Source organism: Enoplosus armatus, chromosome 23, assembly GCF_043641665.1.
Source record: "Enoplosus armatus isolate fEnoArm2 chromosome 23, fEnoArm2.hap1, whole genome shotgun sequence".
NCBI classification, from domain to species: Eukaryota; Metazoa; Chordata; class Actinopteri; order Centrarchiformes; family Enoplosidae; genus Enoplosus; species Enoplosus armatus.
This window is the reverse complement of record NC_092202.1, coordinates 11,514,968-11,531,228: the sequence shown is the minus strand read 5'-3', so window position 1 is coordinate 11,531,228 and position 16,261 is coordinate 11,514,968. Positions and strand designations below refer to the sequence as shown.

At 42.7% G+C, this 16,261-nt stretch overlaps 1 protein-coding gene across 1 annotated transcript in view; it reads left to right on the top strand.

The window, feature by feature from the left end:
* Positions 1 to 16,261, top strand: part of ppp2r5b (protein phosphatase 2, regulatory subunit B', beta) — a 32,901-nt gene that overhangs the window by 16,205 nt on the left and 435 nt on the right. The window contains exons 2-12 of the mRNA XM_070929481.1: positions 1,870 to 2,066; positions 4,104 to 4,205; positions 5,517 to 5,609; positions 6,119 to 6,249; positions 7,479 to 7,538; positions 9,990 to 10,098; positions 13,226 to 13,279; positions 14,020 to 14,070; positions 14,260 to 14,379; positions 14,703 to 14,830; positions 15,230 to 15,331. Coding sequence (XP_070785582.1) covers positions 1,870 to 2,066; positions 4,104 to 4,205; positions 5,517 to 5,609; positions 6,119 to 6,249; positions 7,479 to 7,538; positions 9,990 to 10,098; positions 13,226 to 13,279; positions 14,020 to 14,070; positions 14,260 to 14,379; positions 14,703 to 14,830; positions 15,230 to 15,331 — 1,147 coding nt within the window. The remainder of the gene's footprint in view (positions 1 to 1,869; positions 2,067 to 4,103; positions 4,206 to 5,516; positions 5,610 to 6,118; positions 6,250 to 7,478; positions 7,539 to 9,989; positions 10,099 to 13,225; positions 13,280 to 14,019; positions 14,071 to 14,259; positions 14,380 to 14,702; positions 14,831 to 15,229; positions 15,332 to 16,261) is intronic.

The following is a 16,261-nucleotide window of genomic DNA, read 5'->3' as shown; positions in this document are numbered from 1 at the left end:
TAAATCTGACCCCTAACACGTAAAGTTGCAATTCAGAAAATTAGGATCACAATCTTGTAAAAAAGAAAGTTTTGTAGGTGTTTCCATTTATCCAACCTGGGACTTTATCAAACAGCAACTTGCTAGTTTTGGTATGTATCCGACTTTTCATACTCTGTTGGTCGTAATTGGTAGAATAAAAGGCGAATTTCAATGGTCTCAAAAGAGTGTGTGTCTTGTGCCTCGACACGTCAAGCAAAGGGCAGCCCTCGTCTATTGTTGTGCAGCTCTGTGCCAAAGGGAGCAGATGGTCCTGGTGTGCCCACAAGAGGTGAGGGGGTCTGGGGCTGGAAGAGCTCCAGTCAGCCCCCCTTACCCCTCCTGTGTTTCCCACCTGGGGGTTAAGAAGGGTTAAATCTAATCTGCTCCTGCTGTTTATGTGTGTGTGTGTGTGTGAGCCTTGGATCATCCTCTTTCCAACTGCACAGTTAGTCTAGACTGCTTCCCAGCCCTCTGGTAAAGCTGTATTGTTTTCTTCTGAGTCTGTGTCTCGTTCAGTTTTTTTTTTTCTGTGTGGCATGGCGTTATAAACTTAGTAGTCACTATTTTGGGTCATCCTCTCTTTTATTTATTCGCTCAGGCAACAGTGACGGCTAAATAAGCACCAAGCTTGCAAGTATAGTATTAGGATTTATACATAATGGGCTTTCTCTTTTTAGCCACACTAGCAGTATGGCTCCAAGCCCCTCATATTCCCTGCAAGAAAAAAAAAGTCTGGAGTCTGTGGTGGCCACAGACCACTCCTTTACCCCGCAACCCAACACAGTGCCCAGTCGGGTCTAGTCAGCTCAAGTTGGATATACTAATCAAGTTTTTGATCCAGTTAGGCCCACTAAGGTCCTGTAGGGCCAGTTATTCATGTACATGGCAAGGCTGTGTGCCAGCCTCACAGCTTTAAACATATAATCAAAGAAGGTGATTGGTCTGTGATGTCCTTCCAGCTCACCTCCTCATATATCTTGTTCTGAATATGCATGTATACAGTCTTTAATGTCTGCAACATTCTGCTGGAAATCCCTCAAGAACCTTTGGAGGAAGAGGAATAGTTTTTATATTTTATGTATGATTTATCTCAATATAGACCAGCATATTATTGTTCAGACCAAACCTCACATACACCTCATTTCTATTGGAATCTAAAATATTTCACTGCTATATTTAATTATTGAGTCATCCATCATCTGGTAACTAAAAAAAAAAAAAAGAATTTGGCTGCTGTCAAAGCTTGTAACTCTCTACTTTGGTGTTTGCTTCATTTTTTTTTTTTTTTTACTTTTTGCATGACGCCTCACAGGCTGAGCTGCTAACTTTACGCCCCCTCAGGCCCGTGGAATCAATTTAAAACTGCATGTGTTCAGTAATCCAAGGGTATCAGCCACTTTCTCTGCATACGTGAAAAGTGGTGTTTTTGGAGGTACAAGGTTTTAATCTGACGGCCGGCAGCAGGTTGTTTCATTGTGACGAACAGGTCCGGAGAACGAATCTGACAGGTAATAGGACTGAGATGCAACACGGCCCTCTGGAGGAAGGTGTGTGTGTGTGTGTGTGTATGGAGGCAAGCCCCTGTGTGCGTGGGTGTGTACAAATGTGTGAGAGTAATAGTCTGCTCTCTTTCCCTCATTACCTTTGAGAGAAGATCTAGCCTGTAGAAAACATCTCTGTATACTCTAACACTCCCACTTTGTCAAACAATTCACTACCAAACACAAAGCGCCTTTCAGGAAAGCCATCGGATTTGGCTGAGCTGCATCGCCTTTTTTTTTGTCCTTTAACCTCCTCCTAACATTTCTCTTCTCTCCCTTTCTTTCTTCCCACCTCTCAATCATCCAGACGCCCCGGTGGCAGAGTTACATGACCTGTTCTGTAAGAAGCTGCAGCAGTGCTGCGTGCTGTTTGATTTCCTGGACTGCGTGGCCGACCTGAAGGGGAAGGAGATCAAACGTGCGGCACTCAACGAGCTGGTGGAGAGCGTGGCCACTAGCAGAGGAGTCCTCATAGAGCCTCTGTATCCAGAGGCTATAAAGATGGTAGGAGGGGAGGAGGGGAGGGGAGGTTAGGGGTTGAAATGATGGACTCCAGGATGGATAGATGAAGTGAAAGTAAATGCCAAAATTCAACATCAATCAATCCTCATTATTTGCAACACCAACTCTACACACGGCGAGAAAATAGGGTAGGAAAGAAGGTGGACGTAACAGTGTGATATCCAGCTGAGGAGCTCTGACGAGAGAGGAGAGAAGAAAGGAAGAGAGGGATAGATAGATAAGGGGAGGGAAGGAAAGGAGAGACAGAGCGCTTGCAAAGGGTGCTAAGAAGCAATAGGCTGCACAGATGGCGAGAAATTGAGGGATGGACAAGAGAGATGAAGTAGAGTGTGGTGGGAAAATGTGTGGACGCCATCACAAAGCACCAGAGGTCCCAGAGGATGTAAAGAGGAGGAAAGGGAAAATGGATTGAGGAAAGATGGTAAAGCCAGTGGAGGATATAGCTTATGTTATGGAGTCACTATACCCAGAGGATATGAAAATGCTGATAGGACAGAGGGATGGGATGAAAGGAAAGTGGGCGAAGGCTTTAATGTGTGGCCACAAGGTAAAAAGAAAAGCTTCAATTCTATAACAGAAGTTTCGAATAAGTGCATAGGTTAGAGTCCAACAGATTCATGTAACGTAGGGGAAAGAGGTAGGCCAAGAGAGTACACTTATGTTAGAAACCTATGTTTCCCAAGCGTGGAAATGTGATGGAACTTTAGCCTAATTTTAGTTCTCTCAGCTCTCCCAAATATGGAAATATGCTCCTAATATTATCTTGCACAATATTTTTGCACAGAACAAGACCAAGAGTCTACAGCCATGCTAGCTGCTCTCTGAGGCTGCACTTAGGCACTTAGGCTCTGAGCTAAATGCTAACATCAGCATGCTAACATGCTCACTGTGACAACATGCTGACGTTAAGCAGGTACAATGAGTATGCTCACCATCTTGGTTCAGCATGTTAGCATGCTAACATATGCAGCACATAAGTGGTGAACCAACCACTTAGGGCTAATATCCCTACACTGTAGCTGGTACTCTGTACTACTGAGAGTGCTGTAGCATAAGGCATTAGTGGCTAAACGGTTTGTCCCTTTTTAAATCCAAGTCAGGTGAAAGGAGCCTGTGTCCTCCTGCAGTGAGCAGTTCTACACATGCAAACAGAGGTGTGGAGAGGAGGAAAGAATGGAAAAGAAACTAAGGCTGAATTAGGGCATTGGGATTTACCACATTTGCTATTTGCACAATATGTTTTATGCACTAAATGGCCATTGGAAATGCATTTGTTGAATAAATCATGACATAGCGAGCAGTCAGGTTGCATGGCTAATTAGTTCTCAAACTCAGCCTGTGAACAGCATCAAATATGGCCGACAATAGCGGAAGTTGTCTATGAAAACTCAGAAACAGACTGTGAAGACCACGGTTTTCTTCTTTTGTTTGCAACACTGCCACCCACCTAACACAACTGTATTATTTGCTTGATTTAATTGATAGAAACCCACCTAATTGTCCCTTTAAAAAAACATTACATTTGAATGATAATTAACAGTGTTTTATAACATCAACTAATCATCCTGGATCTATTGTGCCACCGATCTGTGATGCGCATCCTGTTCAAATATCAGCGGGATGAGTCAAAGGATGTTTTTGTAAATATTTTGGCTCTGTCATGACTATGACTATACTGTACTACGACAGTTAAGACACTCATAAACCTAGTTTTTGAAAAATACAACCATTACATCTCTCAGACATGAAATAATGTCCAGGATATCGTCAACATTAACAGGAATGTACTGTGTGTCATTTGGTTCTTCTAATCTCCTACCTGCCTCTCCACCTCCTTCCCTTTTCACTTCACTTTTCTCTCTGACCTGCTTTTCCACCATCTCCTCTTATCCCCTTCCTGTATTCACTTCCCTCCTTACCTCTCATCCATTTTCATCTTTTCCACTTCCTGTTTTCTTCCTCACACTCCCTGTTCCCATTGCTCTCTCCCCGTCCTCCTCCTTGTTTGTGGTTCTCCAGATCTCGGTAAATATCTTCCGAACTCTCCCGCCCAGCGAGAATCCAGAGTTTGACCCTGAAGAAGATGAGCCGACACTCGAAGCCTCCTGGCCACATCTGCAGGTATATCGTACACATGAAAATTCATGTTGTGGTAAAATTCATTCATGCACAGAGAGAGAGAACAGGACAGTGTCTCTTGGAAAGGAAATGTTCAGCAAAACATGTTGACTTTGGCCTTTTTCGCCTAAAAACTTCGGGAATTGTTGTGACTTGCTTTGTTATTAAAGTGAAACATAATGCAGTGTCAGTGCAATGAAAAATGGGCCGTACCTTATGTTATATACTATATTTGGGAGGGCGGGCGATGCCATAATGCACACAACACCCACCAGGTGTTGCTTTTAATGCAGCATTCAGCATTTATCTGCACATAAACGTACTGTACCTGAGCCTGAGGTCCTTCAGATCACTTCAATCTGCTGATTAAAGCAAACATTTATGTTTTATCAGCCTGAATCACAAAAAAATGGAGCTCTAGCAAAGAAGAACATCACGTCTCCTAAATAGACTTGTGATGTTTGCCCACATGACATTTGGGTGAGGTGTACAGTCACTTCTTCACCTTCAGGAAGAGATGATTCAAATGTAAGCGTGAAGTCCAAACTGTCTCATGAAACAAAATCTTTTTTTGGTATCTTTTGGTTTAGAGCATTACTGTCTATGAACTTCAGCATACAATGAGCAGGTGAAGTTTTCTGATGTCACCTTTTAAGGTTTCTGGGCTCTTAAGCGCAGATTTTTCTGTGAAGTCCCCTTTTGCTGCCATTTGGAGCAATCATCATGCTATGTTGCCAAGAGCTGCCTTAAAAACATAGTTTGCCATTTGGAATGAAAAATACTTAAATACACTTATTCGCTTTCTTGTCGAGAGTTAGAAGATTGATACCACTCTCACATCTGTCTTGTCAAAATGAAGCCACATCCTGCAGCCTGTTAGCTTAGCTTAGCATTAAGACTGGAAACAGGGGAAAACAGCTATCCGGGCTTTTAATTAATTAATTTCATAATATGTTTTATCCCATTTGTTCGTATGAAAAAGGAGAATCTCTATTCTAAGCTAGGCTAACCACATCTAACTAACTGGAGGCTACCACTCCAGCTTTACACTTAACACACGGAGGGATTGACACCGATCTTCTCATCTCACTCTCGGACAGAAAGCAAATAGGTTTGCTTATTTGAACAATTTCTTTTGCATAATTTAGCTTACAGAGTGTAGAAAACAAATTACAGAAGAGAGTGGTATCGATCTTTTGATCTAACTCTCGGCAAGAAAGTTAACGTTTCCCAAAATGTCAAACTATTCCTTCAGGAGACAAACACAGACACACTAAATGACGTCTAATCGCTCACTGTTTGTGCCTCTGTCAGCTGGTGTACGAGTTCTTTCTGCGTTTCCTGGAGAGCCCGGACTTCCAGCCCTCCATGGCCAAACGCTACGTCGACCAGAAGTTTGTCCTGCAGGTAATCCTCTCTCTCCTCGAAAGCGGCAGTTTGTCAAATCCCAAAGCTCTAAGATGTTTCTGAAATCCTGATAAATGGAAAGGTATAAATAAATGAAGCTCCTCTTTGAAACAGCCGCCATCACAGGACCAAGTAATAACCCTGCTGAAGTGCTCTGAAATGTTGTTATCTAGGTTGTGGCGCATATAAAATATTGACTTAAAGACTCCACAATCCTTGTGTAAAATATAATATCCTGCTTTATTTCAGAAATTGATGAGGGAAAAAGCGTAAATGTAATAAAAAAGAAGAAACAAGAGAAAGAAAGGAGACAAATACTCCCAAGGTTATTTTGGTAGTCCCCTGAGGGAGCTGTTGTATGGCTAGAGATAAGGTTTATGTTTGAAAATAGGGAAAATTAATTTAAAGTTAGAGGTTAGAGAATGAATGCAGTCAGAAAAGGCCTTCACAAGAACCACAATACAAACACACTGCATTTGTGTCTGTAATTATCGTATGTGTTTGTGTAGCTCCTGGAGCTGTTTGACAGCGAGGACCCCAGAGAGAGGGAGTACCTAAAGACCATCCTGCACCGTGTCTATGGAAAACTACTGGGCCTCCGAGCCTACATCCGCAAACAGATCAACAACATCTTCCTCAGGTACAGGCTGCCTTCCACCAATCCAATGCACAGGGTTTAAAGGTGCTATTTATAGCATTTTAACATCAATAAATCAAACATTAGCCAACAAAGACCATCAGCAGGGAGAACAGCTGTGTTTATGACCTTAGTAATGCATTTTGTTTTTTAGATTAGTGCGCCGCTGGAAGAAATAGTGATGATTTTACACCACAAAACAGGACATTTTGAAACAAGTAGTCAGAATGCATATTTATTCAATGAATTGCTGCCATTTTCTGGCAAAAGTTGCATTCAAGCCAAGTTATCAGAATGGGAAGAACAGAAAAACCTCCTGTTATTCCGACGTGGGCGCACAATTTTTAGCAAATGAGCTGTTTTTTTTATTGTGTTACATGTCTGGAGTGGTTCTTTAACAAGTGAAACCAGACTCTGAACTACACCTTGGGGGCTGATGTTAACAGTTTTCCCACACAGCTGCTCGTAATTACAGTATGATATGATGTGAATGGGGGCATAAGCGACAACATGGAGGAGAACGGGAGACAAGAAGCAACATTCTTATTGTGACAAGTGGCACCGGGGTTTAAGGGACGTCTAAATTTTGAGAAGCACAAAAAGCTACATGTAGTATTTTCTGGCTCAGATAAAGTAGTATTCTGCCTCACATGCAAACAAACGGGCACGAGGCATGCACAAACATGACTGTGCACATTTGCAGCCATAACACTCGCCGAATCAGCCATCCTACATCTATCCTGAGAGTTAAATCATTGTGCAGTGACACAAATCCCCTCAAATGATTGGTTAAACAGCTCTGACTAACAAGAGTGCTGTGATGTACAATCATGTTTCATCTTTTCCCTTCACCGAGTGTGGCTGAATTGTGTTTGCAGTGTAATTCAAGCACGGGAGAGCTGCAGTGCTGCAACACGCTCTATTTCTGTCTCAGTTAACTGGTTTCAGTATCACTGTTTGTGCCTTTTGACAGCTAAAAGATACGAGCATCAATCTGCTGAACTGTTATTGTACGTCACGGTATTGATCGGTCCCTTAGGAAAGGCAGGAGGGCCAGGGAGTTTTGTGCGTGGGTCATTTTACAGGAAGTTAACAGAATATGTTTTACTATTTCTAGAATTACAGGCTTTCTTTCAGTTGCTTTTATTTTTGTTAAACTACAAACAAGTGCTTGATCAACTGATGCATCATTACACCTGTGTGTGTGTGTGTGTGTTGAATCTGATCTCCAGGTTCATATATGAAACTGAGCACTTCAACGGAGTCGCGGAGCTTCTGGAAATCCTCGGCAGGTTTGTATCCACAATCTCACACACACACACACACACACACACACACACACACTTTGGAGCATACTTTGCTTTTCTGCAGGAAAGCATACCTTGTTGTATATCATGGCTTGATGAATGCATTTGCAGTTGAGTGTGAACACACACACACACACACACACACACACACGCGTACTGTACTTGGCCAGTTGCTCCTATTCATGAGACAGCTGGTAACCCAGTGAATTAAGCAACGATGTAAAATGCCGATAAAGCATAACCACTACTGCAACTGCTCAACACAAAAAAAACTATTTATCATCATCGCTCCCTCTTTCTTATCAGGTAAACACAACTGTGGGTGCAAAGCCAGACGCAAAGAGTGAGAAATGAGTTATAAAGCAGGGGGGGAAGTGAGTAAAGGTGGAGAGACAGACACAAGAGGGGGGTTAAAGACATAAATGAGAAATGACTCAGAGGTCCAATTTGTTGCTTTGTCTCTGAGGCCAGCAAGAGAAATATGAGGAAGATATAAATGAAGAGAGAGCAAGGAAGGAAACCAAACATGTCTTGCTCTCTTCCTGTCCTAGTACACAAATCAATGGGAACAAGAATGGAAAGATGACAGCAATAAAGTGAAAGAAAGGGGGAGGGAGAACACGGAGGATGATTACAAACAAGACTGGTGATATTATCTAGTTTGTTTTCCTCACTCCCCTGTATGCGAAATGATGTTAAAGGAATAGTTTGACATTTTGGGAAACACCCTTGCTTTCTTTGTGATCTAAAAAAGATCAATATCAACCTCATGCCTGTGCATTACAGAACTGGAGTCATGACATTGCTAGCTTAGCTTAGCATTAATGCTGGAAGAAGGGAAAACGTCTAGAAGAAGAAGTGGAAGAGACATGAAAAGAGGGCTGAATGTAAAGAGACAGACCAGTAGTTTGTGCGAGCTTGGGTTATTAGTCAGCATTGAAGTGGCGCGATGACGTGAGTTTGCTACATTGACATACTTCTGTCACATAAACAGACGTTAATGTCTGGAGAGATGGAGGGATGGAAGGAGGAAGATAAACAAAAGAAGATGGAGGATGAGAAATCAGACAGCAGACAAACAAATCAGTATTAGAGTCAATAGATGTTAATTTCCCTCAAAGGCATTCTGGTGGCTGGAAGTCCAGCTCTGTCTTTGTCTTTCATTATTCAACACTAATAAGACAGAAGTGCCTTTAAATAACCCGTATTGATGTTAAACATAGAAGAAAGTACAGAGACTTGAAAAGAGGGCTGCATTCAAAGAGATTTAGAGAGACTGGAGTGGTTTGTCTGGATGCTGGTTAAGTGCTAGAGTATCTTGTGAAGAATGTGATACTATTGGATAAAGGGGTTCATACAAAACCTGAAACCACCATTTCACCTGATCAAAAAGTGAAATCCAAAAAGGCACGGCGACTTTTGAGGTTTGACTATGGGTTAATGTGGAGGAAAGACAGGAAGGTTGAGGAAAGGTGAGAAGAGAGGGAGGAATGGAGGGATGAGAGATGGAGGCATGCAAGGAGATGGAGGGAGGATGAGTGAGTGAATGGTGAGTCAGAAGTGGAGGAAGGAGGAGGGAGAGCAGGAGAGGAGAGAGAGAGGTTTGTATTCATGTTGGTGGTAACAGAGGTATTTATAGCTCCTCCCACACATGGAGACAGGGAGAGAGAGATGGGCGAGGGAGGATACATTATACAGAAAGAGAAGGAGAGAGAGAGGGAGAGAGGAATAAGACAGAGGTATTCATAAAAAGGGTGAGAGGGAGGCAGAAAGAAAGATTAGAGGAACAGCAGGAGGGAGATATTATTGAAGGAATGTTCTAATAAACAACGATGCTATTAGAAAAGACAGGCAGACAGACAGACAGGTAGGCTGACGCAGAGACAAACGGTCCATGCAAACTGACAATCAGCTGTGTTTCCAAGTTTAGTTCCCACTCTTACGCTGCTCATACTCTTCCCTCCGCAGGCTGAGCTCCCTCTGTGTCAGTCAGTGTAGTAGTGAACAGAGCAGACCATGCGTCACTCGCAAACGGACATTCACGTCCTCCAGCTTCTCCTGCTTTTCTCTGTTTCACATGAATTTGATTGGCTCTTTTGGTTTTTGGACTGTTGGCCATAGAAAACGATTGGTCACCTTGAGGTTTGGGAAATTGCAGTGAGCACCCCCCCCCCCCCCGCCCCTTTTTTCCCCCAAACATGTTATAGCATTTTATAAAGCATTCATTGATTAACTGAAAAAAAGAACACTACATGCAGCTTTAATCAGTAATCTCATTATCATTTCCAAAATGTTTGACATTTTAACAGAAAGACAGAGTGAAAAACGTTACCTTGTTGTTTTTGCCAGGAAGAAAGCAAACTTGATAAAAACAAAGGCCACAGCGTCAAAGTATTTAGTGTAACTTTAACTGCCCTCTCCTCTCCCTGTCTCCAGCATCATAAATGGCTTCGCCCTGCCCCTGAAGGCTGAACACAAGCAGTTCCTGGTCCGGGTTCTGATCCCGCTACACACGGCAAAGTCCCTGTCCATCTTCCACGCACAGGTCAGTGACACACCCTCCTGCATACTTCAGTATTTAAATGCTGTTGTTTGTATTTTAGATTTCATTTTATATGTAATGGCTAGTATTACCACCAGTTTCTTTTGATGTTAAAAACCTACCAACTTAGGCTGTTTATGAGACCCATTTATGTTTGATGTAACACTACAAGTTACACAGCCATCCACATTCACAGATGTTTATTTGATTGTCTGTCGGATGTTACAGCTGTTTGTACGTGTGTTCATATGGTTTTTGAGGGCCAACCCTGATGCTATTTGCTGTTTTGTGCCAGTGTTCTGGACGTCATTTTCACAATTTTCAAATGTTTTGCTCCAGCAGTAATCCAGCTGTCAGCATCACCAAAATCTCCAGTGAAAAGTTTGATTGGTCTCTCTGGTTTTGTGCAACAGCTAGCAGTGTCTACAAACATTGGGCTTGCATATGTACACGTATCGGATTAAACCCAGAGGAAGAAGAGGGTCAGGTCTTTTTCTTAGCTTGATAAATCAATGATACATAAATGTCTCTGAAATGGTAGTGGTGGTTAGAGATTTCTGCAACGTGTCAAATGTAACACTAGGAGGCAGAGTTGAGTCACAGGTGACGCTGCAGAGAGAAGCACTGCGTGTGTGTCTGTGCCTTTGGTTTCTTTGGCCTGTGTGTGTTCATGTATGAGAGTGTGTGTGTTTGGGTTATCGTAATATTTGATGACACAGATGGCAGCCAGTCTATTGTGTGTGTGTGTGTGTGTGTGTGTGTGTATCTGTGCATTTTATTTGTGTCACACATTATTTGATTATGCAGAAGGTACGGCTTGTTCTCTACAAACTGGTCTGAGGTATGTGTGTGTGTGTGTGTGTTCTGGGTATGAGCATCACCGTGCCCTACATTTCTCCTCCCCGTCTCTCTCCCTGTGGTTCACACACATACATAATTCACACACTCAAAGACACACTCGCTTTGACAGGGTCACGGAGGATACGGCGCTAGTGGACAGCAGTTTTGCACTCAGTAGGTGTGGCTGTGTAGGAGTGACCTATTTCTGGATCTAAATATCAAAATATCACATCGCAGCAGCACCTTTTATTCATCTCAAAGGTTCCTCAACGCTGTGAAAGACATTTGAATCATCCTTCCTGTAGCCTGTGAAGGGTTTTCTCATCTATATTCATGTCACTGAATTGTAATAACAGCTGTTTTGTTAGCCACAACATGGTTACACATCACAGTTCCAAATATCAAGAAGTAAATGCAGTGCTATTACGTTTTAAGCCTGTATCAGACTCTCTTATTTTAATTTGCAAGCCTTTGCATTTTACACACCAGTGTATACTTGGTGTTTGTTTAGACTTATTTGGTCAAAACCGTAATGCTAAAAAGAAGACAATTAAGTTTTGTCAAATTTTGTTGTAAGCCACTGATTAGTCCCATCTGAGATTTGAGCACTCTCTACGTTACTCTGCGACTGCTGAGGTGCTTTGAGTTCTGACAGTCTGGTCCACTGACCCATGAAAGTGGGAATCTGTCGTCACAATAGCAGGCTAAGCTGACAAGCTTGTTCAAATGTCAGTCAACCGCTGTCATGCGAGACTGTCGCCCAGAGGCCTGAAGCTTAGACAGTGTTTATATGTAATGTAATGTTTTTATCCTTGTTTGAAAAATGGAAATATATGCTGCACCTTACACAAAAAGTGAGGAGAATTCAAACAGAGTGACAGTGTGAATAAGTCAGCATGATCCACAGATTGTGAATACTCGTGTTTGTATCTGACAACGGAATTGCAAGAACTGTTAAAGCATGGAAAGGCTACTTTTTGAGGTGCAGGTCATAACAAATTCACAGGCAAGAAGCCAACATTAGAGCTCTATAGAATGACTTCATCCCCAAAAATAGACCCTAATTTGACCTGTCACCTTGACAAATCAATATTGGTAAAATCTCAGCCTTAAAAAGACCACAATGTCCGTAATCCTTAGCCTAACAACGGCCTCCTGCACCCACAAAGCCCGGCATAACAACAGAATCCAACATCATATTTACCCCAAGCAGTTTCTCTAATCCCTCACTAATACTTTAAATAGTTTGACTGATCAGCACCTTTATCTTAATCCTCCTCTTTTTCCTGCTTTTCTTTTTACTCAAGCTTCTTTTCTTTTAGCCTCCGCTCCCTCTTTCCCTCCGCCTCTGTAACCATGTTGTGGTGCAAGCGAGGGACAGGAAAGGTGGGGATGGAGCGAGAGGGAGAAAACAAACAAGAAAGGTGCACTGTAAGAAGGAAAAGGGATTAGACGGGAGAAAAAGATGAAAGCTGTGGAAGATGTGAAAGCCAGACAGGCGCAGAGACAGACAATGGAGCCACAGGTCAGGAATGAGACAAAGAAAGAAACAACAAAAAAAGAAGAAAGAAAGTAAAAAGTGATTGTCCTACAAAAAGATAGAGAACAACCATCAACTATCTGACAGTACACAACCTCTACCATCTATAACTATAAAATCGGACAATCCAGCATACTTTTATTTTGACGGCATTTGAGTACTTATCTGAAAGTCATAAAATGGACCAGCGGCGTAATGATTTGAACAAGACAAAGTTATAAATAGGACAGAAGAGGAAAGACAGAGAGGCTGAGACAAGAGCTCTAAACTCTATCTCACATTGCCCTTAAGGGACTTTGTGTGTGTGACATCACTCCTTCCGAAGTAAACACACGCACACACAGTCTCCGTCGCCACGGTGCCCACTCGCCACGGCAACTGGCCTGGGCGGAGGGGGCAACCGCAAAACACACACACACACACACACACACACTCGTTGAATAATAGGAAATGATTGCAGATCATATAGGAGGAGACAAGAGCTGATGTAGACGCAGACACACACACACACACACACACACACACACACACACACACACACACACACACACACACACACACACGTGACACTCCCCTTGGAAAACTAGTCTTTCCGATCTTTAGCAGTGTGTAATCCTGAGGGATAAGTGCTAAGATCCCCCTCGTCTCTGTGACAGCTTCAGGGAACATGTGTGTGTGTGTGTGTGTGTGTGTGTGTGTTTTTTGGGTTGGTGTGTGTGTGTTCTAACTACGTCTCCCCTGTCCTTACAGCTGGCCTACTGTGTGGTGCAGTTTATGGAGAAAGATGCTACAGTGACTGAATATGTAAGACTGTTTTTTCATGACCTTACTGCACCGCATGAATCGTATTTAAAGGATAATTAAGTGCTCTGTTTTGTAGTTTCATTTCTATCTACCAAGTTCATTGCTGTGACATCTCTAAAAAGAAGTCTATATTTTAGGTTTAAAGCTGCACTAATCAAAATGTTTGTATAAACCATGTTTTTAGAAAAAAGGTTCAGATGAACCCACAGTACGTTACCTTCCCTGCATCAAATGGCAGACAGACGAAGTTAGCAACTAGCGGGTGAACATAGTGTAGCAGAGCCAGATATTCCCCTCAGGAGTTGGTGGAGACCAAAACAGAGCTCCCTGATCCAACTTTGACTACCGTACATAATTTTCCTGTGCAATGTTACCAACATCAATTACTTTAGTGAGTACAATGTTATTATAACTGATAGAACTGGTGGTCAAAACCACGAAAATTAAGTAGTAATAAATTGTCATAGTCATATCAATGTTAGACCTGTCAGTAGTTCACCAATGTAAACTCAATTCTGCTGATCTCAGGTCAAATCAGAGCATTTGCTATAACCTACCTCTTCATTCACCCACATCAGTACAGTAAAAATGAGACTCGGTGCAAAGCTAACAACATATTTCTTAATGCACTAGCCAGAGTATGAATATGAATTAATGGAGATGGACGGCAGCCAGCGTCCCCGCTGAGCAAATGGCTGCAGTGTTTATTTATATTAATGTGCTTCATATTTTCTCTGCAGATCATCAGAGGGCTGCTCAAGTACTGGCCAAAAACCTGCACGCAGAAAGAGGTGAGAGAGCCGGTAATAAAAAGACGCTGCCGTTTCACAGCTGAGCCCATTAGTCACTGCTGAAACATTTTCTCATGATTTCGTAGATATTTGTTGTCCTTGCACTTCTGTATTCATTGTATCTTCTATCCTTTATTAACCTATTGAGTGTAAAAAAATGTGTGTGTGTTGTTGTGTCTGCGTATTCAGGTGATGTTCCTGGGGGAGATTGAGGAGATCCTGGATGTGATCGAGCCGTCTCAGTTCATCCGGGTCCAGGAGCCGCTCTTCAAACAGATCGCAGCCTGTATCTCCAGCCCTCACTTCCAGGCGAGCACCACGCCTCCCCTACGTTCAAACCATGCTGGAGCGTATTATCTAAAAATAGTCCCAAAATGAAGAAAGAATAGTCACACAAATCAGCCCTCGTATCATGTTCAAACAAACAGTTTCTGGAGTGATAAGCCTGATAACAGTAACCTAATTGCCTACAGATTTATTATATCACTATAGAAAAAAACAATCCACTGAAGGAGACTGTAGGAACAAAAGTCAGTTACTTGGATAACTTCTGGGAGTACAAACATCCATCTGATAAAAAGAATCCTGATGCAACTTTGATAAATGAAAGTCTGTCTCTGTGTTTGTTTCAGGTAGCGGAGCGGGCTCTTTACTTCTGGAACAACGAATACATCCTCAGTCTGATAGAGGAGAACTGTCAAGTCATCCTGCCGCTGGTGTTCGCCACCCTCTACAGAGTCTCCAAGGAGCACTGGAACCAGTCAGTGGCTCACGCATGAACACAAACACACACACACATAAATAACTCGTAACTCATAGATTTTGGATTTTAGATTAGATTTAGGTCAATTTGGGTGCAACCTCAAGCTCTGCTACTGTTTGGATGGATCCCATCCGGGGTGAAAGCTGCCATATGGGGAAGCAACTTTACTGTCACTAGTCTAAGTTGGCAGCTACGTCAAAATGCCTGGAAACACTTGACACCCCACAGTCAAAGTGGCCAGATCTGAAGTAAAAGTGGCACTGTACAGTTTTGTCCCATTACAACCAATTTTCATAAATGGCCCAAGTGTTAACTTTAACCTCCATCCCCTGACCCATAATCCCATGGGACAGGATGACCACCCAGGTTCACTGTCTTCTCCTTCTGCCCCTCTAGGACCATCGTGTCTCTGATCTACAACGTGCTGAAGACCTTCATGGAGATGAACAGCAAGTTGTTTGATGACCTCACTGCCTCCTACAAAGTGGAGAAACAGAAGTGAGTGTGACTCACTCTCTTTGTGTGTTTGTGTCACTGGATACAACAGTGACAACAAGAGGAAGAAATAGACGGCTCTTATGTCATGTTTTAGACGGCGTTTGTTCCATTATCCATCACATTATATTTCACATTGTAAGTATGTATCGCTTAGGTCATCTTTTGAACACGGGTCACATCATGATTCCACGTGTTCATTACACTGCTTCGAAGTCAAGATAGTGGGTTCTATTGGGGAAACAAAATTTAAAGGAGTAGTTTCGGGAAATACACTTATTTGCTCCCCCCCCCCCTGAGAGTGAGATAATCAATATCAAACTCATGTCGGCGAGTTCAGCGTGGAGTTGGAGTCAGGGCGTGGTTCGCTTTAGCATAAAGACAGGCAGGGGAAACAGCTAGCCTGGCTCTAGTCAAAGTTAAGAAATATGTTAACCAACACCTGTAAAGCTGCCTTATTTACATGGTCTGCCTGCTGTGATTAAGCCGTGCACGAGCAGAAATGAAACAAATGACGGTGTGTGGTTTTAGGGGGAGTTATGTGTTGGTTTATCCAGTTCATCCATCTGCTCAGCACCTCTGTGCAGAATCTCTGGAGCACAGGTTTTGGTTTGGGTCTCTCTACAGCAGATGTGTGGTGGTGTGTATACTCAGGCACACGACATCCACTGGGGGAAAGGATGGTGTTGGTGGTGGTGGGGGTTTACTGTATACCTACCTAAAAGTACCCACATTTAGTATCGCTGTCCACCTTGCAGAGTAAGACTGCAGGCAATCATGTTACAGTCGTTCATGTAATCTGTGGTGTTTACTGCACACAGGAGGCTTTTGTTCCCTGACTTAGGCCTTTCAGGCAGTGCTTGCAATCTTCCCAGGCACCATTAGCACCCCCATAAAACTGCACCAAGTCTGTGGAGAAGTGCTGTCTCAAGA